At 41.6% G+C, this 23428-nt stretch overlaps 1 protein-coding gene across 1 annotated transcript in view; it reads left to right on the top strand.

Annotated features, from left to right (window-relative positions):
- Positions 1-2023: 2023 nt before the first annotated feature.
- HEBP1 (heme binding protein 1) overlaps positions 2024-23428 on the top strand; it is a 44613-nt gene continuing 23208 nt past the window's right edge. Inside the window, exons 1-2 of the mRNA XM_075184093.1 lie at positions 2024-2343; positions 23053-23191. Of these exons, the coding sequence (XP_075040194.1) occupies positions 2266-2343; positions 23053-23191 (217 nt within the window). The 5' untranslated portion in view covers positions 2024-2265. The remainder of the gene's footprint in view (positions 2344-23052; positions 23192-23428) is intronic.

Raw genomic sequence — 23428 nt, 5'->3', positions numbered from 1 at the left:
TGGTGCTGTGTCCTGTGCTTTGTCCTTCTGAGTTCAGTGGTGCTGCTGGGTCCTGTGCTGTGTCCTGTTCAGTCCAGTGGTGCTGTGTCCTGTGCTCTGTCCTTCTGAGTTCAGTGGTGCTGCTGGGTTCTGTGCTGTGTCCGTTCAGTCCAGTGGTGCTGTGTCCTGTGCTCTGTCCTTCTAAGGGCATTGTTATTTCCCCATTATTCCCAAGTTATAAAAAATTTTAAAAAAAGTTATAAAAAAAAATAAAAAAAAAATAATTATAAAAAAAAGAAATAAAAAAAAAATATCCAAAAACAATCCTGCAGTATAAGTCCATTGGTACTGCAATATTACAAAGTTCACTGATTCTGCAGTATAAGTCCACCAGTGGTACTGCAATATTACAAAGTTCACTGATTCTGCAGTATTAGTCCAGTGGTACTGCAATATTACAAAGTTCACTGATTCTGCAGTATAAATCCAGTGGTACTCTCCTGTGCCGCATATAATTTTTAAAGGCTTTGCCGAGTGTGTGTGGCTTAGGGGTACGCTCTCTTGTGCTACATATAATGGAAAACAAAAATTTGGAGGATAAAGCTGCGAGGAAAAAGCTCAGTTTTCCTAAAAGACCCGCTGGCGGGGATGCTGATAACATCTGGACCGTACTGAAGGACCTGCCAATCATTGCAGACATGTCTACTGTTGCTGCATTGGATGCTGTCACAATAGAAAAAATGGTGAAGGATTATTTTGCTGACACCATCCAAATAGACATGTCAGACAGTCCATATTGTTACTGGCAGGAAAAAAAGGCAGTTTGGAAGCCCCTGTACAAACTGGCTCTATTTTACCTGAGTTGTCCCCCCCCCTCCAGTGTGTACTCGGAAAGAGTTTTTAGTGCAGCGGGGAACCTGGTCAGTGAGCGGCGAAGGAGGTTGCTTCCTCAGAACGTTGAAAAAATGATGTTTATAAAAATGAATTATCAATCAAGTACAGCACTGCCCTCCAGATAGTACAGAGGGACCTGTGGTTGTGGAGTCCAGCGGGGACGAATTGATAATGTGTGAGGAGGAGGAAGTACACACTGTAGGGGGAGAGGAATCAGAGGTTGAGGATGAGGACGACATCTTGCCTCAGTAGAGCCTGTTTTGGACTAAAAACAATATTGTGAGGTGTGAGGTGTTCAGAATAGACTGGGAATTAGTGGAAATGATTGTTATTGAATGTTATTGAGGTTAATAATAGCGTAGGTGTGAAAATAAACCCAAAAACTTGATTTTAACACTTTTTATGTTTTTTTTCAAAATAAATGCGAATCCAAAACCTTTAAATCCGAACCAAAACCTTTCGTCAGGTGTTTTGCGAAACAAATCCAAACCCAAAACCTCAAGGAAATCCGAATCCAAAACACAAAACACGAGACACCAAAAGTGGCCGGTGCACATCCCTAATGTATACATATTTGGAAATACTGCACCGTCATTTTTTCCTTTATATTTGAGGATATCCACCCATGCTATCTAAACACCATTTCAAGCCATCATCTAGCAACATCAAGCATATCAGTGAACTATTTGGAAGATTTGAATTAGTGTCATCTGTGCGACTGTAACATGTGTAGTTACCATTTTCGGTTAATGAGTGTTTATTAGGATAGACAAATTTTGAAAATATTTCCTTATTGGTATAATATCTATGTGCAAGAGATCAGCGTCATGTTGTCATATGTTTTTTAATGTAACTGTCTAGCCATTGTAATTCTACACCCTGCTTTCTCCAGATTTTGTCAAACTCTGTTTTGCAACATTGATTTTTTTTTTGTTGCTTTTAGCTGTAGTTTCATGTAGAGTGTGTCCAAAAAAGATTCAGAAACAATTTAAAACTCTAATATTTACTTATTTCAGCAGCATGCAAAAATCACGCTGGCCTCATTTTGTTTGAAAACTGACATTCAAAATATTACTTTTTCCCATTATTAGCCAAAGCTCAGCCCCTTTATCTCCTCCCATGAATGCTCACAGGAAGAGAAACAAAAAAGCTGCTTTCAGTACCTCCCATTGAGTGAATGTGCAAGCAGGAAAAGTGAGAGAAGTGAAAACAGAACAAGAAAAGTTTCAAACTAGGAAAGATCAGGAGAGAATGAGGGTGCAGTGAAACCTGTATGAATTTGACACCTACAGATATATTAGAGACAAATATTCATAGTTACAATCAAAAGAATCATTGACACACCTGCAGTCACTAGTGAGATCATATATACAAATACTGAGCAGCAGTGAAATGTTTGGTATGATAAAGAATTCACTTTTTGGAGGAGTTGAGGTCAATAATGGGACATTGCTGCAAAAACAAGAGAAGGTAAGAAATTTCATCCAAAACCGTTTTTACCGAAATATTTACAATAGTGTATTGACCAACAGTCTTTTTAACTGACATTATTAAAATGTATCCAAAATCTAACAAGAGCAGCATATAAACAGAAAGCAGGCTCACAGAATATAAACGCAGTGTTCACAAAACTTACAATACTTTCTATGGCTCTTCTATATGTATTATTGTAGTGTCAGGAGGGGTTTTGATTTTTACTGACATCTACTCTGAAAATGTTGTTACTTACTGACTGTTAGTAATTTTACTGACGGTTACCTTGCTAGTGTTGTTATCTGTTTTGCACTCCAGCTCTGAAAAAAGTCTTGTAATGAAAATAGGTCCTGAATGAGTTGTTGTAAGTATCCAAGCACTGTAATTTTCAGGGATATCCTGCAGGGTTACACTCTGATTGGTTTACAATAAATAGAACAAATGACATTTGTTTTATAGCTACTTATGTATACAGAGACCCTGTTACATTTAATTATCACCCCTGCTAATGTTTTTTTCATTTTTTTATTTTGCTCAGTCCAGGAGCACTGCAAGGGCAAGTGCAGGGTTTTGATAGACAGGATTCCAATCCAACATTGCTTTGCCAAAAAATAAAAGCTAGAAATTGTATGAAATTCGTTTACTCACAACCTGTTTTTCGGGACACATTTGTTGGTCATAGAACAGATTGGATGGGTCACAAGAAATCAGGTTTCAGATGTATTACAAATGACTGAAAATAAATTGAAATTATGCATTGGAAAGCTATGAAAAAAGTGATACGTAAACAGGCAAAGAAAATCGAAATGTTAACTACAACAAACATTTTTGCTGCCAGGGCAGTCTGTTTAATGATTAAAATTGCTGACTAAGGATGTGTGATGTAACTGACAGTGAACAAATTCTGAAATGTTTTTGACTAACCGTAAATATTCTGACATTGAAATAAAGACAATGCAATACACTTTACAACATATCAAATGATTTTTTTAATAAATAGTTTCATTTTATGTTGTTTATAAGTCTGGGTAGTTGGGAACAGTCACTTTTGCATGTAGAATTAGTCCTTTAGTTTTGTAACGTCAAGTTTGTTTTTATTTGTTTTTACATGCCTATGGCAAATTCCAAAAAGTCATTATGCAAAATACATTAAATAATCTTTTCATCTAAAATGGTGTAGTTTTCTTGCTAACAGTTTAATAAACCAGTTTTGTAAACATTTTATGAAAACTGTCTACTAATGCTAACCAGCCTTCTGTGCATAAAAACTTTTCTGTCATGCAGACACTGCAGAAACATTTCTAGACCTGCTGTAGATGTAAAATTGTTAGTATTCTGATCTAATGCATCCACCACTAATATCTGCCCATAATGCTGTGCACCTCTAGTATAGCAGTGTATTTTGTATGTGTTCAAAGGTCATTAATACAGACACTAAGTAGCCATTGAGTTAAACTGGGTGCACACGACATAAAATTACTTCAGATGAGATTCTTGTAACTATTTTACCAGCAATTGAAAGTCCTGATCAGCATGCTGATTCATGCATACAACTGACACGTTTTACCGTCAGATCTGTCATTTTCGTCTGTCATAACCATCAATTCCAACGATCGTACACACTCTATAGATATCTGCCGTCCTTCAGCTATATTGCAAACATCAGTTATATAAAGGGTTGAATATTTACTAAACTGCGGGTTTGGAAAAGTGGAGATGTTGCCTATAGCAACCAATCAGATTCTAGCTGTCATTTTGTAGAATGTATTAAAGAAATCATAACTAGAATAAGATTGGTTGCTGTAGGCAACATCTCTACTTTTTCAAACCCGCAGTTTAGTAAATATATCCCAATATGTTTGATAATAGACATAATCGGTTATAAAATTTAGCTTCAGAGTGAAAGGCCCAATGAGCATGCCGATTCATGTGTACACACCTACACGATTTGGCAAACAGATCTGAGATTTTCATCTCTTATAACCATCTGCTAAAATGATCGTAACTCCGTACACACTCTTCAGATATCTGCCACCCCTGCAGCAATATGTAAACCTAATTAAATAAAATGTCATTATGTACAGACATGCAGTTAACACTGCTGTGCAGAGCCCCTCTGAAAGCATCCAGTTATATGCTGCCAGTTTGAAACTATTAGCAAAGAAATGTGAATATCGTGACCTATCAAGTGAGCTTATCAGAGACAGAATTTTGTGTGGACTTCTGATGATATACACCTATGCATGTTACATGAGCAGTCCCGCAAAAGTGCAATCGAGTTAATGAAAAGAGTCTGATATATGTGACCTCTGGCAAAACGAGCAACAACAAATACGTTGTGTGATTTGCGGCGGTAGCCATTCCTATGAACGCCACAAATGTCCTGCTTTCAATAAACGCTGCAATGCCTGTGATAAACAAAATTACTTTGCTCGTTGGTGCAGGTCCAAGCCCAAAGCTGATGACAGACAACACTACAGTGCACATTCCAGCAGCCCGTCCATACAGTAGATACACCTCCAGAAAACAATCCTAAAGTCGGTTTTCACAGTGAGAGTGTTGACCTCAGGGCTGAAAAGAGGGAAATATTTACTACCATAGTTGATAAGGAGACAAATAACGCCATCAAAATTAAAATTGACAATGGTGCCAAATGCAATGTCATGTCACGTGAACTCCTCCAGCGAACAAACCCCAAGACATCTATTGACTGTTTTCACACAGTTAATTGCTTATGGTGGCAAGATAATCAAGACTGTGGGTATTGCCACATATCAGTCCACAGGTGTCCCGCTGCAGTTTCATATTGTGGATAGTAATGTTAAACCTTTGCTAGGTCTGCCAGACAGTATAAAACTGGGGTTAATAACGTTAAGTGCTGACATGTACATGCTGCAACAGGATATTCCAGAATTAAGAGACTTAGCTGATCTGTTCGATTGCGAGACCTTTGGAAAACTTCCTGTCACATATCACATGCGTCTTGATGAGACTGTTCCTCCTACAGTGTGTCCTCCCAGAAGGGTGCCTTTGGCCATGAAAGATAAGGTAAGATCGGAAATAACCCGTGGGTGTCGGCCATGGTTGGTGCAGTTAAAAAGGATGGTTCAGTACACATCTGCATTGACCCTGTACATCTGAATAAAGCTATGATCACCCCCTCAGGACCGTGGCGCTAGTCATTGCCGACATGCCAAATGCAAAGATATTCACTGCTCTGGGTGTCAAGTGCGGGTTTTGGCAGATCACATTGGACAAGGAGTAATCCTTACTCACTACATTTATGACACCTCTGGGCAGACATGCATTCCTCCGAATGCTCTATGGCATCTGTACTGGCAGTGAAGCGTTCCAACAGAGCATGGAACACCTCTTTGAGGGATACCCTTGTGAAATCATCATTGATGACATCCTCGTGTGGGGTCGCACCATGGAGGAACATGACATGCATCCTCCACAGGATTTGTGAAATCAACATGCGTTAAACCCTGACAAGTGTCGTTTCAGAGTCACTTCCCATATGTTGACCACCTTCTAAACTCAGAGGGTGTCAGGCCAAGACAAGGGCCATCCAGCAAATGCCCATTCCCACAGACAAGCTGAGTTTTTAGGTTTGACAAATTACCTTTCAAAATTCCTGCCTCACTACAGTGACGTCACAGCTCTGCTCCGCCAGCTTTTACACAATGAAATTGAATGGTGGTGGTTAGGCTGTCATGCTGATGCTATTGCTCTCCCCAAAGTTATGATCACTTCTAGCCCAGTGCTCCAGTTCTTTGATGTACATGTTCCTGTGGTTATTGTTCCTGTGGTAATTTCTGCTGATGCTTCCCAGCATGGTGTTGGTGCTGTCTGTTTGCAGCGCAACAAACCTATCAGTTTTGCGTCCAGAGTCCTTATAGACACTGAGCACGATACACTCAGATTGAAAAGGAACTGCTTGCCCTTGTCTTTGCCTGTCAAAAGTTTCATGAGTTCATCTATGGACATCCATTGGCGGTTGAAACAGATTACCAACCACTGATCACTATTCTCCGCAAATCTATGCACACTGCTTCGGCACGTATTCAACGGTTCATGCTGAAGCTCCAATGTGGTGTACAAGCGTGGAAAAGACCTCCACGTAGATGATGCTTTATCACATGCTTACTTTCCAGATTCAGGTGTCCCTAATTCTGATGATGACATGGATGCTATGTAGTTTGATGTCCTCTCCTCCCGGTGCATGGAAGATGTTACACTCAGGGATGACCTTTGCCATCAGTTGTTGCATGTCATCCTGCATGGTTGGCCGTCTTCCTCCAGGGAATTGCCTTGTGACCTCAAGTCATTCTTTGCTTTAACTAAACAATGATCCTGCTGTTACAACACTAATTACTTGTCAGTGGACAAAACAATGTGGTTCGCCAGAATCACCACTAGCAAAGTCCATAATCTCTTAAGTGTCTGAGGTCTGTTTCACAGGAGATTCAATGTCACAATTTTTTTCCCTCAGCACCTACCACCCACCACAGCAATAAGTTATTAGACTCATGTATTTTTAAATGCATAAGGCTAATCTGGCTGCACAGACTCCTCAGAGTATTTTCTGAGTGTACAGAGGAGACATCATGCATCCTCACAATCAGTGCTCAGAGAATTCACTTTCTGTCAGAGCAACAGAAGCCATTGCAGTGAAGCTGCAGAATGACTATCGTAACTGCAACTAAGTAAGAGAGCAATGAGAGAGACATGGAAGGAAGGTAATGCTTGTATATGTGTGAATTAGACTGTAAGTGCACCAGGCCACCAAAAACTTTAAATCAGCCCTGCCTGTCATCATATCCACATCTTTATAACTGAAACCACTTTATTACCCAGTGTGCTATGTTCCCACTTCGTGTGGTCCTCTCCCTTTGTAGAGAAACTAGAAGAGGTTTGCTGACTGTGCTTTTTGCCACTACTAGAGTCAAGTAATGATACATATACATATTAGCCCACAGAACTGGGACTGTTCTGGATCTGAGCATGGAGGTGCTTTGTATGCACTATATGGACAAAAGTATTTGGCCACACCTGTTAATTATTGAATTGAGGCATTTTAATCAGACCCATTGTCGGACGTGTATAAAATCAAGCACCTAGCAATGCAGTCTCCATTTGCAAACATTTGTGATACAAAATGGGTCGTTCTGAAGAGCTGAGTGACTTCAAGCGTGGTACTGTGATAGGATGACACCTTTGCAATAAGACGGTTCGTGAAATTTTATCCCTCCTGGATATTCCACGGTTAACTCAAAGTGATATTATTAGAAAGTGGAAGCATTTAGGAACTCAGCCATAAAGCGGAAGACCACGTGAAATCACAGATAGGGGTCAGTGACTGCTAAGGCGCAAGGTGCGTAAAGGTCACCAACACTATGCTTATTCCATAGCTGAAGAGTTCCGAACTTCCACTGGCATTAAAACTCAAAAACTCTGTGGCAAGAGCTTAATTGAATGGGTCTCCAAGGCCGAGCAGCTGCATGCAAGCTTCAGAGCACCAAGACCAATGCTAAGCGTCGGTTGGAGTGGTGTAAAGCACACCGGCACTGCACTGTGGAGCAGTGGAAATGTGTTCTGTGGAGTGACAAATTATGCATCTCTGGCAGTCAGATGGTAGAGTCTGGGTTTGGTAGATGCCGGGAGAATGTTACCTGCCTGACTGCATTATGCCAACTGTGAAGTTTGGTGAAGGTGGGATAATGGTATGGGGCTGTCTTTCAGGGTTTGGGCTAAGCCCCTTATCTCCAGGAAAGGGCAATCTTAATGTTTCAGCATACCAAGTCATTTCAGACAATGCTATGCTTCCAATTTTGTGGCAATAGTTTGGGGAAGGCCCTTTTCTATTCCAACATGACTGTGTCCCAGTGCACAAAGCAAGGACTACAAAGACATGGTTTGATGAGTTTGTTGTGGAAGAACTTGACTGGCCTGCACAGAGCCCTGACCTCAACCCCATCAAATACCTTTGGGATGAACTGGAACAGAGATTGAGAACTAGGCCTTCACGTGAAACATCAGTGTCTGACCTCTTAAATGCTCTACAGAATGAATGGGTACAAATTCCCACAGAAACACTCCAACATCTTGTGGAAAGCCTTCCAAGAAGAGTGGAAGCTTTTATCGCTGCAAAATGGGGACCAACTCTATATTAAAGTATTTATTTGAATACAATGTCATTATAGTCCCTGTGGGTGTAATGGTCAAGCATCCAAATACTTTTGTCCATATAGTGTATTTACTAAAAATTGCACTTATATTAAGGTTGACACAAATAAATCGCATTCCACCATGTTAATTTTGGGAGAGGGGGTCAAGGTATTTGAGGGGCTGCACCTTTAAAGATATATCTGCTATTAAGCTCAAATTTTAATTTTTTTACAATTTGTTAAAATATGCTCCATTTTAAAGATAGGGGATTTCACAGCATTGTGCATGTCAAATAGAGGTGTGTGCTCAGAGTGGCTAGCTACAGTGTGGGTGGTTTGTATTTTGGGGCTGAGGGCGAGGCACCCTGTAGAATTATAAGCCCTGGCACTGTTCTCATTTGAAAGTTTAATTGTTCCAGCAGTGCTAGAGTGGCTGTAACAGAGTTCATTTTAAACTTCCCACCCCTCAGTGACATCACATGTCGGGTGACCCTTGGTGACACCAATAAGAACTATATCGTCTGGGTTTTCTGTATCACTCATTTGTCCTTTGGAGTTCTATATATCTCTCATATTATTAGACTGAGAATCCATATGCAAAGTGCAACCTTTTTACAACACTACTTGTGACATACTCCCAAATACTACACCAGAAGGTGCCGTCCTTTTTTGCGGTTTTTTTGCCAGTCTTTGAAGGTTGGCTGCCACACTTAACTGTGGAGGTATAATAAGGTGAGACTGTTTATAAGTTTTTCAAAGATTCAAATATTGGGTTAAGCACCATATAGATAGATTTACACTCCATTAATATATATATATATATATATATATATATATATATATTATATTATTACTGCTTGACACTGCCCTCGCGAAACATTTCTTACTATACTAGCACTGCATTTATTTATTTTCTCTAAACCAGTCTTTGTTTTCTACTTTTTGTTTTGCTGTTCCGATGACCCCACCATTATATGCACAATGATTTTAGTCAGCAATGAAAGCAGTGAAAAGGACATAAACATTCTAGACGGAGAAAGGCGCAAGCACAATTCACTATTAATGCTATTAGCTTATATGACCAAGTAAGAGAACTGCATTGATGTAATGTACTCTCTATAACTAATCTTGTTTCAGTTTAGTAAACCTATTTTGATATCAATGTAAAATGTAATGTTAATTATGCCTCTTTGTAACAGCCGAAAAAAAGCCTGTATGTTTCCATGGCAGTATAACAAACACAGAAGAAATGCAGTAACACATGCACAAAATGAGAGATCAGTGTGAGGGAGGTAGTGATTGACACTTACCATCTGAGAGGAGAGGGTGAGATCAGTTGTATAAGTCAGGAATGCGCTGTAGTTGGGAGCACAGTAGGGGCTTGTGTACATGCCCAGAACAGAGGTGACAGTGGCTGTGGAACTGCTACCCAACTCTGTTCCTGCAGGCCTCCCTGATGCGGCTACATGTCCTCCTGCCTCCTGGCTGAGGTACTGGGGGTCCAAAGTACAGTACATAATCATTCATGAATTTTGCACTTATATTAAGGTTGACTCTAATAAATCGCATTCCGCCATCTTAATTTTGTGAGAGAAATCCCCATGTTATATAAATGAGTGAAACATTTGCAATAAGAGCTCTTAGCATCTAGTTGTGCGACACATATGAGTTTTATTTTATTTTGCCAAGTCAAGGATCACTGGATTTATTACAGATGAAGAGCCTGGATCTAGGTGAACAATAAAGAAGGTAAATGAGAGATATGATAGAGTGTTTTTATTTAAAATAAAATTATCTTTAAACTCGTGGTTGTGTGCAAGCTGGGACCTGTAGTGCAACAGGGAGAAAATATTTTTTACTGTTGAATTCATTATTATTACCCCACACTCACCACCTCACAGGGTTTGGGAAGAACCCTAATGTTTTTTAGCATGGGGCTCGTTTTTTTGCGGACCTAATCTCCCTAGGGGATACAACCCTGTCCTGACCAGCCTGGGGTTGTTTTGGCATTATGGCAGGGGGAACCCACGCGGCGGGTTTCCCTGCTATAGTGCCACCAGCTCTGTTTGGCAAAGCCTAGTGCCGGTATTTGTAAAATTGGGGGCAGCAGTGCAAGGAATGCATTAAGTGATATCACTAAGGGGGCAGGTCATTTAAAATGGATTCTAATTCAAGTGTGTTGCATGTAAATTGCCACTCTCTCTTGATTCTCAATGTCAAATTTGTGGCTCAACGTGATTTGACCCTTGCATGTGACAGACAACCTGGTGGTCATATGTTAGTTGCAGGGGGTGATATGAGAGAAAAGCTGGTGGGTATATCAGCTGGCATGTGAAAAAAAGCTGGTGGGCATATGGGGTAGCACATGGGAGAAACTCTGGTAGGAATTTAGGGTGGCATGTGAGAGAAAAGCTGGTGGGCATATGGGCTGGCACATGGGAGAAAATATGGTAGACATTTAGGGTGGCATTTCAGAGAAAAGCACTTCGGGTGGGCACTTCGGGTAGCATGTGAGAAAAAGCTGGCTTGTGTATGTGGTGGCAAGTTAGAGAAATTTTGTCCTGCATAAATGGTGGCATATGAGTGAAGAACTGGTGGAAATATGGGGTGGCACCTGAGTGAAAATAGGAAAAGTAGAAATTATGGGTGGCATGTGAGAGAAAAACTATTGTGCGAATGGTGATATGTGAAAGCAAAGCTGGTGCATAGGGGAGTGACATGAAATAAAAGCTGGTGTGCAAGAGGTGACGTGAGAAGAGCGGGTGTGCAGAGGGAGTTGTGTAAAAAAAAGCTGGTGCACAGGGGGTGCTACGTGAGAAAAGGTGGTGTCAACAGAATGTCATGAGAGAAAAGCTGGTCACAGGGCGTGATGTGCCAGAAAATCTAGTGTGTAGGGAATGTCATATCAGTGAAAATCTGGTGTGCAAGGATTGACGTGTGAGAACTTGTGCACAGGGGATGATGTGAGAAAATAGAGGGTGCACATGGGGGTGGAATGTGTGTGAAAATCTGGTGCGTAGGGGGTGATGTGTTAGAAAAGCTGTTGTGCGGGTTATTTGTGAGAAAATCTTGTGCACAAGGGTCACCTGTAAGAATAAAGTGTGTGCACAGAGCATAACCTGCATTAGAGAAGATGGTGTGCAGGGGTTGCATATGAAGGAAAAATTTGGTGTGCAGTGGTGATATGGGCAAGAAATGCTGGTGGGCAGAGGGGTATGAATGAGAACAGCTGGTACGCACGGCATCACGTGGGTGAAAAACTGGTGAGCAGAGGGGGAATGTGTGAGAAAAGGCATTAACTTGAAATAGAGAGTACTAGCTTTAAAGGATATCTGAAGAAAAATACTTTACCAAAACGGCAGTGGATAGATGGAATAGGCACCCAACAGAGGCAGTACAGCCTAATATACTAAAAAGTTTATACACGCTTGGTTTTTAGGGATTAAGAAAATTAGTGGAAAGTAGATGGGTCCAGTGATTCCTATCTGCTATTCAATTCTAGGCTTGTGAATTTGATAATTTAAATATTTTAACTTTACAAAAAACTATGAAATTCCATAGACATAAAACCTTATGGTTTAACATGTCCGATTATGACTTGCTACACTTACACACCACCAAAATTTCAGAAAACTATAGAAACTCTTCCATTCAAACTCCAAAATGCAATGAAATTATGACGATTAAGGCTGAAGCCTTAATGGAGATGTTCCTTACGCAATAAAGACATGGGGCTAGATTTACTAAGCTGCGGGTTTGAAAAAGTGGGGATGTTGCCTATAGCAACCAGTCAGATTCTAGCTTTCATTTATTTAGTACCTTCTACAAAATGAAAGCTAGAATCTGATTGGTTGCTATAGGCAACATCCCCACTTTTTCAAACCCGCAGCTTAGTAAATCTAACCCATGGTATGCCACCACATCCTGTGGTTAGCTGCAGATTCAGCATTCTCATGGAGTGAGAATGCTGTCACTCACAGAATGCTGTAGCTGCTAACTCACAGATTTGTGTGTTCACTGGAATATTTTGTTAGTACACTGAACAGTAGTGTAAACCAAACACACAGAGAGCGCTACAACAAAATACCAAGGAGTATATACATGAAATTAGAAATATGTTCCCACATTAAAAGTAAAATCAAAAACTAGTTTATTTTAAAATAATACCAAAACATAGCAGATTTATTTATTAATAACATAAACACTTTCTGCAAATGTATTGCCAACAGTAATACAAAGTATTTTAAATTAGTGCAATGGGCATATACAGATAGACATAGATATTTTTAAATTCTCAGAGAAAATGAAGGAACCAAATTAGTCCCTCTCTGGTGAAAGTGAAAGGTCTTCCGTAGGACAAGATTCATAAAATTTGAGATAGCAGTGCCGATCAACAATCTTATACTTAAAAACGAATATAAACTAAAAAAGTTCAATAAATGTGAACTAAAGTCAAACGCTTTGTGTACAGTGTTGAAACTGCTAATTGATCAAAAAGTTCAACAAAATTTCAGTGACATCAATTTTCTTCCTCCCATGTGATATAGATATTAAAAAAAAAGAGTCTAAGTGGCATATTCAATTGTCCACGCTACTGGTAAAAAATAACGCGGGTTACGCACTATTACCGTTATTACAGTAGTAGTGAGCGTAATTACCGTTATTACGGTACCTTTAACGCCAACTTTCAGCTCGCAGCTCGGCTTTGAATTACCATAATAAAACGGTAATAGTTTTAGCGCTGTGTTGCTTTTGCAAGTAACACGGACAGCTGAATATGCCCCTAATACTGTAAATAATAATAATTCACAGATATGCTCCAAAAACAATCTTCCTCTTACGTGAGCAACTCAACACCCCCATTGTAAATACACTCACAGGATATTGATTGTAACTTCACATTGTGTATCAAAGATGTGTCATCTTCTTAAAGCAAAATACGTGCAATATCCCTTTAAGATCAGCGCCACTAATAGTGCATTATAATTTATACATTTATTAAAAAGATAAAAATAACAATGATCCCAAGATGGAGATTAATCCACACAGATAAAAGGTGGTCTCTTACCCCAATCACATTAGATATACGCATATAGAAATGTACTCTCAATGATAGTATCGGGATGGCCGGCTTTTCTTTTATGCAGATATTAAGAATGGAGGAACAGTTCACTACCGATCGTAATCTCTGGCTGTACTAACTACCAACGCGTTTCGATTTTGAAAATCTTTATCAAGGCATATACGACCTTAACAAACACAGTTTCTTTTAAAGAAGCCCCAACCAATCATACATATGTTAGCACAGATGATATCTTTCAATTCATTAGTGTTATCAACCTCCAGTCTGAAGATGGAGAAACTTTCCCTTACACAATATCATACTTACCTACTCCCAAAAACTTGTTTCCGGGGGAGGGGGTGGGGCGCGGCCAATCGCGTCATTTTGGCCCGCAACGCAAATTACTTTTTTCGCGGGGGCAAAATGGCACGATTCACTGAGAATCGCGTAAAATGATGCGATTCTCGGTGAATTCCGGGATGCGGGAGAAATGCCAGCTTTCGCGAGAGCCCGGGAGACTGATTTGAATTTCGTGAGTCTCCCGGACTTTCCGGGAGAGTTGGCAAGTATGCACAATATATATATAGCAGAATGGAGAAGTTCAAACATTCCTTCGTTAGAATTATAAAACAGTATTCACTAAATAAGCATCTACAGTTCTATGGGTTTTGTAAAAGAAATACATCTTGGGATCTTTTTATAATATATTGCATAGCTTTACGATGATGGGTTAGCTTTAGTTAGTATTGCGATTAACCCTTAAAAAACTTGAAATTGTTCTCAATGATCTCCATAATGTAAATAATTTAGGTATATACCTTAATCTAGCTCACCTGAAGTGATATCAAACAAGACGTAAAAAAATGAAGAAAAAAGAAACAATTTATTATATTCTGATCAAACCAACGTGTACTTGATGTTATACATAAAACACATCAATGAGTCTATTGAATTAAACACGTTTCATATAAATAATCATTACAGGCATATAACATCCGGAATCATAACCATATTTATAATAATGATCTATATATTATATTATAAAAAGAATATATATCCATATTCCAAAAACCGTATTATATTGAACCATCTGTATCCGTTGTGTATGGAAGGTCTCCCCTCCAAGTTCTAACCATATACAACTTTGCTTAGCTTCCTTAATTGAGTACATATACGTGTTTGTCCCCAATTGTAAAGCGCTACGGAATATGTTGGCGCTATATAAATAAATGATGATGATACGTGCAGGGCTGCCATCAGAAACAGTGGGGCCCAGTACTAATGAACCTGGCAGGACCCCCCCCCCTCCCGGGCCCAGTACCAATTAATCTGGCGGGGCCCCCCTCCCCATACATGCGCCCCCCTCACCATACATGTGCCCCTCTCCCTCTTTGCCATACATGCGCCCTCTATCCCTTATAACAGAACATTCCCCCCCCACTCCCGCATAACCGTAAATGTTCCCCTCCCCCAAAGTAAATGTCCCAATCTCCTCTCGCCGCAAGCACAGTTAATGTCCCCCTCTCCCCTTCCTGCAAGCACAGTTAATGTCTCCCTTCCCCTCAATCACAGCTAATGTCCCCCTCTCCCCCCCACAGTTAATGTCCCCCTCTCTCCCCTTGCCCACAGTTAATGTCCCCCTCTCTCCCCCCCCCCCACAGTTATTGTCCCTCCCCCCTTCACAGTTGCATTCCAGGTTTTGATCCTCAAAGTCTGACTATCTTTATGATAAGGAGAAATGTGACAGACAGCCAGGTGACAAGAGTCAGTTCTTCTTGTCTTTTTATTAGACTTGTCATTGTCGAATAGAACTTTTGCACTTCTCACTGGCTGCATTGAATTTGTTTTATGTTGACTTTTAATAACCCATACTGACAGGACACAGCTGCAGCAAAACACAGCTTTCCTGGACTGTAGAGAGTCCCTCTCCCCCCCTAAAAAAAAAGAATAGCTAACTAACTTACTTCTCCGCGATGCTGCAGCTCCCAGTCACTGATACACTGGGAGTGATGACGTCACTGCATCGCGCTACCAGTCTATCTGTCACGGGCACTAGGAGTTTTGCCCAGGATTTCACCAGTTGACTATGCTTACCAGAGAGGTGGAGTTTGCACAGCGGTCCTCTGGCAGCAGGGTGAATAGTGGAACGTATATAACAGCAGATGGAGAGAGGATGCCAATGGAATTGATGATAGTCAGCGACTTGCAGCTATATTGGTAGATGAGTCAGCGACTTGCATCTATAGTGGAAAGGCAGGTTTGAACCACGGAGACCAGGGTGGACGTGAGCAGGTGAAGGAAGGTAACAGGAGAGTCAGTGGTCTGCGGATAGCAAGTTGTACCACTGCTGTGAAGGGAAGACTTGTCCAGGTGCAGGTAGGTAGCGGGGAAGTCAGTGGTCTGCGTACAGCAAGTTGTACCACTGCTGTGGTGAGAAGACTTGTCCAGGTGCAGGTAGGTAGTGGGGAAGTCAGTGGTCTGCGTACAGCAAGTTGTACCACTGCTGTGATGAGAAGACTTGTCCAGGTGCAGGTAGGTAGCAGGGAAGTCAGTGGTCTGCGTACAGCAAGTTGTACCACTGCTGTGATGAGAAGACTTGTCCAGGTGCAGGTAGGTAGCGGGGAAGTCAGTGGTCTGCGTATGGCAAGTTGTACCACTGCTAGTAAGTGAGGAGTAGTTCAGGTGCGGATGAGTGGTGGTATGAAAAGAGTCAATAACGGTATGAAGACACTGAGAGCACAGAGGGACTTGTTCCAAACAGATATGCAGCGTTTACAGCTAATAGTAGAGAGTCTTGCACAAAGCGGATATGCGGGATAATAACTGATAGTCAATCACAAGTATGCATATCTCTGCTGAGTAGAGAAGCTTGTTCCAAACTGATATGCAGCGTAACAAATAGTCTATAGCGGGTATGAATACCGCTGCTGAGTAGAGAAGCTTGTCCGAGGCGGATATGCAGGTACAGCGGGAGCGCTGAACGGCTGTAGCGGGTATGGGAACCGCAGGTGAGCAGAGCAGGTAATCCAGCAGACAGCTGAGGACACGAGCAGGATACAGGAGTCTGTAACGGGTATGGGAACCCCAGGTGAGCAGAGCAGGTAATCCAGCAGACAGCTGAGGACACAAGCAGGATACAGGAATCTGTAGCGAGTATGGGAACCCCCTGTCACGGGCACTAGGAGTCTTTACCCAGGGATCACCAGGTGATGGACTTACCAGAGCAGTATAGATGGTAAAATGGTGCTCTGGTAGCGGGGTGATCACGGAACAGGAGACAGCAGATGGTAGAGAATGCTCGTGGAAAGTCTATGACTAGCAGCACTGGTAATATACAGGTAGTAGTACACGAGGAACTGAATGGACAAAGGAAATGTGAGGGTAGTCAGTGGTCTGCGGTAGCAAGTTGTACCACTGCTATAGTGAGGAGGAATGTCCAGCAGCAACGAGGAGGTGATGAGAGTCAGCGGTCTGCGTTTAGCAAGTTGTACCGCTGTCTATGTGAAGGAAGGGAATCCAGGTGGAGGTATCCGGGAAGTCAGTGGTCTGCGTTAGCAAGTTGTACCACTGCTATGTGAAAGGATACTGGAAACAGGTGACACGGGAAACAGGGATCAGTGGTCTGCCTCTAGCAAGTTGTACCACTGAATATATATGTGAGGAGGAGCACGGGGAGAGAACTGCAATACAGAGTATACACAGGCACACTGAACTTGATCCCACGATGATATGCACAATATAGTAATGACTGAACAGCACTGCACAATAATACAAAGTCACAGGAACTATCCGAGCAAAAGGTAACACAGTCAAATGATGGCAATAGTCTCAGCGGATAGTAAACTCCAGAGGAGAACAACTCAGTCCAGCAAGATATGCAATACACCAGCACAGTCAATGAGAAGTATGCATACCGTGGTTCAGGAGCAGGCTGTCAGACAGGAGTGCAGAGATACCTGAACGGCTGGAGGCCGGCAGGAGGCGAAGGCCCAGGAGGGTAGAAGCGGTAATCAAGTAGGTGCAGCGCACAGGTAGGTAGACCAGCGGAGACAGGAACAAATACTCAGGAAGCAGTAGTATATAGAACTGGACACCTGGAGAACACTGAAGTGTAGAGATGGTCTAGACGAGATGAAAGCAGCGAGGCGTTGATCCGATGCAGACAGGCAAGTTGACACAGGCAGGAACACTGTAGAAGCACGGAGAGCTGATCAGCTGGCTGCAGACACGAATAGAACTGAAGGGTAGCGGCAAGCAGGACACTGCAGGTACACGGAGGTAGCGGATAGGAATCAGCAGGTGCAGTCTCGATGAAACACGGGAGAGTTGAGATGAGCTGGAACTGTTGAGCACGGAGGCAGCGGATAGGAATCAGCTGGTGCAGTCTCGATGAAACACAGGAGAGTTGAAGTGAGTTGATAACTGTAGTGCACGGAGGCAGCGGATAGGAATCAGCTAATACAGTCACGATGAAACACAGGAGAGTTGAAGTGAGTTGATAACTGTAAAGCACGGAGGCAGCAGAGAGGAATCAGCTAATACAGTCACGATGAAACACAGGAGAGTTGAAGTGAGTTGATAACTGTAGTGCACGGAGGCAGCGGATAGGAATCAGCTAATACAGTCACGATGAAACACAGGAGAGTTGAAGTGGTCTGGAAACCACAGGAATCAGCAGAGCTGAATACACGAGGAAACACAGGAACACCTTCAGAGGCTCATGGGAATGAGACTCCAAGATCAGGCAACGAGGTATGGAACTCAGGTGCTTTAAACAGGGAGTGTTGCCTGATCAGCCAATTAACTAAAAGGAACATGAACAGAAGGTTTGAAAGGGCTGCACATGCGCAGACCCTCAGGATGGTGGACGGGCACGGTTCCTAAACACACGGGAAGAAGCACTCACAGTCTGGTGAGTGACAGTACCCCCCCTTTTAAAGGTGGGCACAGAACACCTGGAACCGGGCTTGTCCGGATTTTTGGAATAAAACTTCTTAAGAAGAGCTGGAGCGTTGAGATCTTCAGCTTTGATTCATGAACGCTCCTCAGGACCAAAGCCCTTCCAATGAACGAGGAAACGAAGAACTCCTCGCGAAATTTTTGCGTCCAAAATATGAGTAATCTCGAAATCTTCCTCCTGATGAACTTGAACTGGCTGAGGTGCTGAAGGAGGAGCCGAGAAACGGTTGATGATGAGAGGTTTGAGCAAGGACACATGAAAGGCGTTGGAAATGCGAAGATTCTTAGGAAGTAGAAGTTTGAAACAAACTGGATTTATCACTTGAATGATCCTATATGGACCAATAAAACGGGGAGCGAATTTCATAGACCTTCAAACGGATATTTTTGGTAGATAACCAGACACGGTCTCCAATTTTCAGTGGTGGAATAGCTCGCCTCTTCTTATCTGCAAAAGACTTATATTTGGCAGATGTCCTCTTTAAACAGGTTTTGACCTGAGACCAAATATTTTTGAAGGTCTGACAAACAGTCTCTACAGCAGGAACTTTGGTGGGAGGGAGGGCAGGAAATTCTGGAAAAGACGGATGGTGACCGTAAACCACAAAGAATGGAGTTTTGGAAGATGACTCATGGTACATGTTGTTATGAGCGAATTCAGCCCAAGGAAGCAATTCTACCCAGTTGTCTTGATTGGCTGATGAGAACATCCTTATAAAGGTCTCGAGATCTTGATTGACCCTTTCAGTTTGTCCGTAGGAAGATGAGAGTGCTAATCGTATGCCCAAGGTCTTACAAAGGGCCCGCCAGAATCTGGAAACGAATTGTACTCCTCTATCTGACACAATCTCAGACGGACATCCATGAATACGAAAGATTTCCTTGACGAAATGCTCAGCCAGAGTAGAAGAGGAAGGCAAACCGGACAAAGGGACAAAATGAGCCATCTTCGAAAATCTGTCTACCACTACCCAAATAGTATTACAATTTTTACTAGGCGGAAGATCAGTAACAAAGTCCATACTAATATGGGTCCAAGGCTTGGATGGAATGGGTAGTGGTTGAAGCAAACCCGCTGGGGTTCTGCGGGAGGTCTTAAACTGAGAACACAATTCACAAGCAGCTACAAACTCTTTGACGTCTCTCCTCATCGAGGGCCACCAGTAACTTCGAGAGAGAATCTCAAAGGTCTTGCGTTCACCAACATGTCCAGAAAAACGAGAAGAGTGGAACCACGAAAGAATTTTCCTCCTAAGAGTAGGAGGCACGAGGGTCTTCCCAAATGGTAGCACTTTAGTGGAAGAAGCAGCCAGCGAAATACATTTGGGGTCTAATATAGAGTGGTTGGAAACCTCTTCAACATCAGAGGACGTCACAAAAGCTTGGGATAGAGCGTCAGCTTTTTTGTTCTTGACAGCCTGTTTGAAGGTTATGATTAATTCGAAACGAGAAAAGAAAAGAGACCATCTTGCTTGACGAGGATTCAAGCATTGAGCAGACTGTAGATATGACAAGTTCTTATGATCCGTGAAAATCGTCACAGGGTGACGAGCTCCCTCCAACAAGTATCTCCACTCCTCTAATGCTACTTTGATAGCCAGCAACTCCTTGTCCCCGATAGTGTAATTCCTCTCCGCAGGCAGGAGACCCCGAGAGTAAAAAGCACAAGGATGGAATTTTTGTTGCTCCGATCGTTGGGAGAGAATGGCTCCTAAGCCAACATTAGAGGCATCTACTTCTAGGAAGAAGGGAAGTGTCACATCAGGCTGTCGAAGAATGGGAGCAGTGGAGAAGGACTCTTTAAGAAATTGAAAGGCTTGGAGAGCCTCAGATGACCATTGCTTAGTATTGGCCCCTTTACGAGTCAGGGCCACAATAGGAGATGCAATGGACGAGAAGTCTTGAATGAAGCGTCTATAGTAATTGGCAAAACCTAAAAAACGCTGAATGGCACGAAGAGTAGTTGGCTGAGGCCAATGTAACACAGCATTCACCTTTTCTGGATTCATTTGCAGGCCAACTCCGGAAACAATATAACCCAAAAATGGAATCTGGGGCAACTCGAATGAACATTTTTCTAGTTTGCAGAATAATGAATTTTTCCGGAGTCTGGAAAGGACCTCTGCCACATGTTGGTGATGAGAAGGCAGGTCCTGTGAAAAGATCAATATGTCATCCAAGTAGACAACAACACATACATATAACAAGTCCCGAAAGATCTCATTAATGAAGCCCTGGAAGACAGCGGGGGCATTACATAACCCGAAAGGCATTACTAAATATTCATAATGCCCATCTCTGGTGTTGAAAGCTGTCTTCCATTCGTCACCGGACCGGATTCTAATTAAATTATAGGCACCACGAAGATCCAACTTGGTAAAGATCCGAGCTCCCTTAATGCTCAGTAATCAGAGGAATGGGATACCGATTTTTAATAGTAATGGCGTTAAGTCCACAAAAATCTATGCAGGGGCGTAGTGATCCATCCTTCTTTTTTACGAAGAAGAACCCGGCTCCAGCGGGAGAGGTGGAAGGTCGAATAAAACCTCGCTGGAGATTCTCTTGGATGTATTCAGATGTAGCTTGAGTTTCAGGTAATGAAAGTGGATACACCCGACCCCTAGGAGGAGTCTTGCCAGGGAGAAGATCGATCGGACAATCCCATGAACGATGAGGAGGAAGACGTTCAGACTGAGCTTTATCAAACACATCGGCAAATGAAGCATACTGCGGAGGAAGTCCCGGTGAGGAAGATGAGATGGAAGATTGCTGTATTTTAAGAGGAATGACTTGGGAAAGACAACGATGATGACATTTAAGTACATTTGTAGGCGGCTGTTGCTCCCCCACATTACAACCCTGTTCAAGCCTTCAGTCGCATAGAATGCATGTGTGTATTCCAGTGAACACACAAATCTGTAAATTAGTAGCTCCACCATTTTGTAAGTGACAGTAATCTCACTCCATGATAGTGCTGAATCTGCAGCTAACCACAGGATTTGATGGCATACTGTGTCTGTATTGCACAAGGAACATTAAGGCTTCATTCCTTAATCGTCATAATTTCATTGCTTTTTAGAGTTTTTAGAACTTCAATCATTTTCTGAAATTTTAGATGGTGTGTAAGTGTAACAAGCCTTAATTGGACTTGTTAAACGGCAAGGTTGTTTTTCTAAGGAATATGATTATGGTTTAATAACTGATTTAAGGTTATAATATCAGGTATATTTCTTTATATGTATTTTTTGTAAAAACAGTTTGTATGTTGCCGCTCATGTGATAATTATACTACACCTGTACATTGAGGGCCTCATTCAATACGGCGCGAAAAATGAATGTATTTGCAAATTTTTGTATTTGCAAAATTTTACAAAATGTAATTTTTTATTTTTTTTTAAATGCGCGTAAGTAAGACATAAACACTTCCGTATTCAGTAAAGAGCGGATCTGAAGAAACGTCCGTTGTTGAATACAGGTCTAGCCGTGCTGTGTCCTGACAGACAAGACTCTGCAGGATATGACAAATACATATGTAGAATATAAAGTCCTAGTAGAACGCAAAAAACACCCCTTCAATTAGTGTATAGTCATTAATAACAAAACGACATCCCCCCATAAAATACATTTATTATAATGCCTACTGTACATTAAATACATTATTACAGTTGCTGCTGCTTGCAAACACATGTTCTAGGATGCATATGTGACCGTCATCACTAGTAATCAGCACTTACACCTGCCCTGTAGCTGGTGCAAGTGATACGACTGAAAAACACATACCTTTGAGATGCCAAAAGCTTGAATCAGATGCTGCTGCATGCACTCGATCTTGCCACGCCCTAACTGTACATTGACTATCGGCATACGCCCAGTCTGCTCCCTGTTCCGCCCCTGACATCGTTTCGTAAGGGCCCTTTGCGCTTGATGATTAATTGGATGTTGCTGTGTTCACTGGCGTACTGCCCAGTTCCGGGCATGTGCAGAGTGATTTCATGCAAAATACGGCACGTATCGACATTTACGCTCCCTAATGAATCAGGCCCTGAATGTGTCTCCTTTGTAAACTGACTTTGTGATACTCTAGACCTTCTATCCTGATGAAGTCCTATGACGAAATGTATTAAGGTATAGCCTGGAGTACATTTTACCTGTGTGTGGAAGAGAAGTCACAGTGGAAACATCTTGGTTTGGAAAAGTTTGCAGCTGAAAACAGCTGTTTTGACATTTAGAAATAAATAGAGTTCAAAGAACTTGTACTTTTGGACTTTTTATCTTATATTCATTTATTGTGAATATTGCACTATTTATTGTTTATCTTATTAAGATTTATGGTAGGATGTCTGCTTGTGGCATGCTGAGGTGTTATACAGTCAGTACTATCAGGTGGCACGAATAGAAGTGACCAACAAATTAGATCAAAGAGAGTATTAGTGTGGAGAACGCTCTGTTCGTTCCTTTCTTCATATGTTAATATCACGTAGCAGAATATTTGATCAACCTTTCATCTCTTTTTAGGATGGAATAAGTTTTGAAGAGAGAGCATATGAGGGTGGAAAATTTGTCTCTGTGGAAGTTTCCGGAAAACCATTTGATGAGGCAACAAAAGAATGTGTTCTTAAGCTCCTGAAATATGTTGGAGGCTCCAACCAAAAGGGTAAATTAAAGTTAGCTTTGCCTTATTTTCGTTCAACCATCTGGTATAAAAAAAAATTGAAATTAAAAAACAAAAATATGCTTGTATCTGAGAAATGTAGATTTCAGTGTAACCTCAGTACATTTTTTTTCACTTCTGAACTCATTTCACCTTTTTCTTCCACTTGAGATGTTAAGAGAGTCGCCTCAAGAAACTATTTATTATTATCTTTTCTTTCTAAAGCACCAACATATTATA

This window comes from Mixophyes fleayi, chromosome 8 (genome assembly GCF_038048845.1).
Source record: "Mixophyes fleayi isolate aMixFle1 chromosome 8, aMixFle1.hap1, whole genome shotgun sequence".
Taxonomy (NCBI): domain Eukaryota; kingdom Metazoa; phylum Chordata; class Amphibia; order Anura; family Limnodynastidae; genus Mixophyes; species Mixophyes fleayi.
This window is presented reverse-complemented; position numbering and strand designations above follow the sequence as displayed.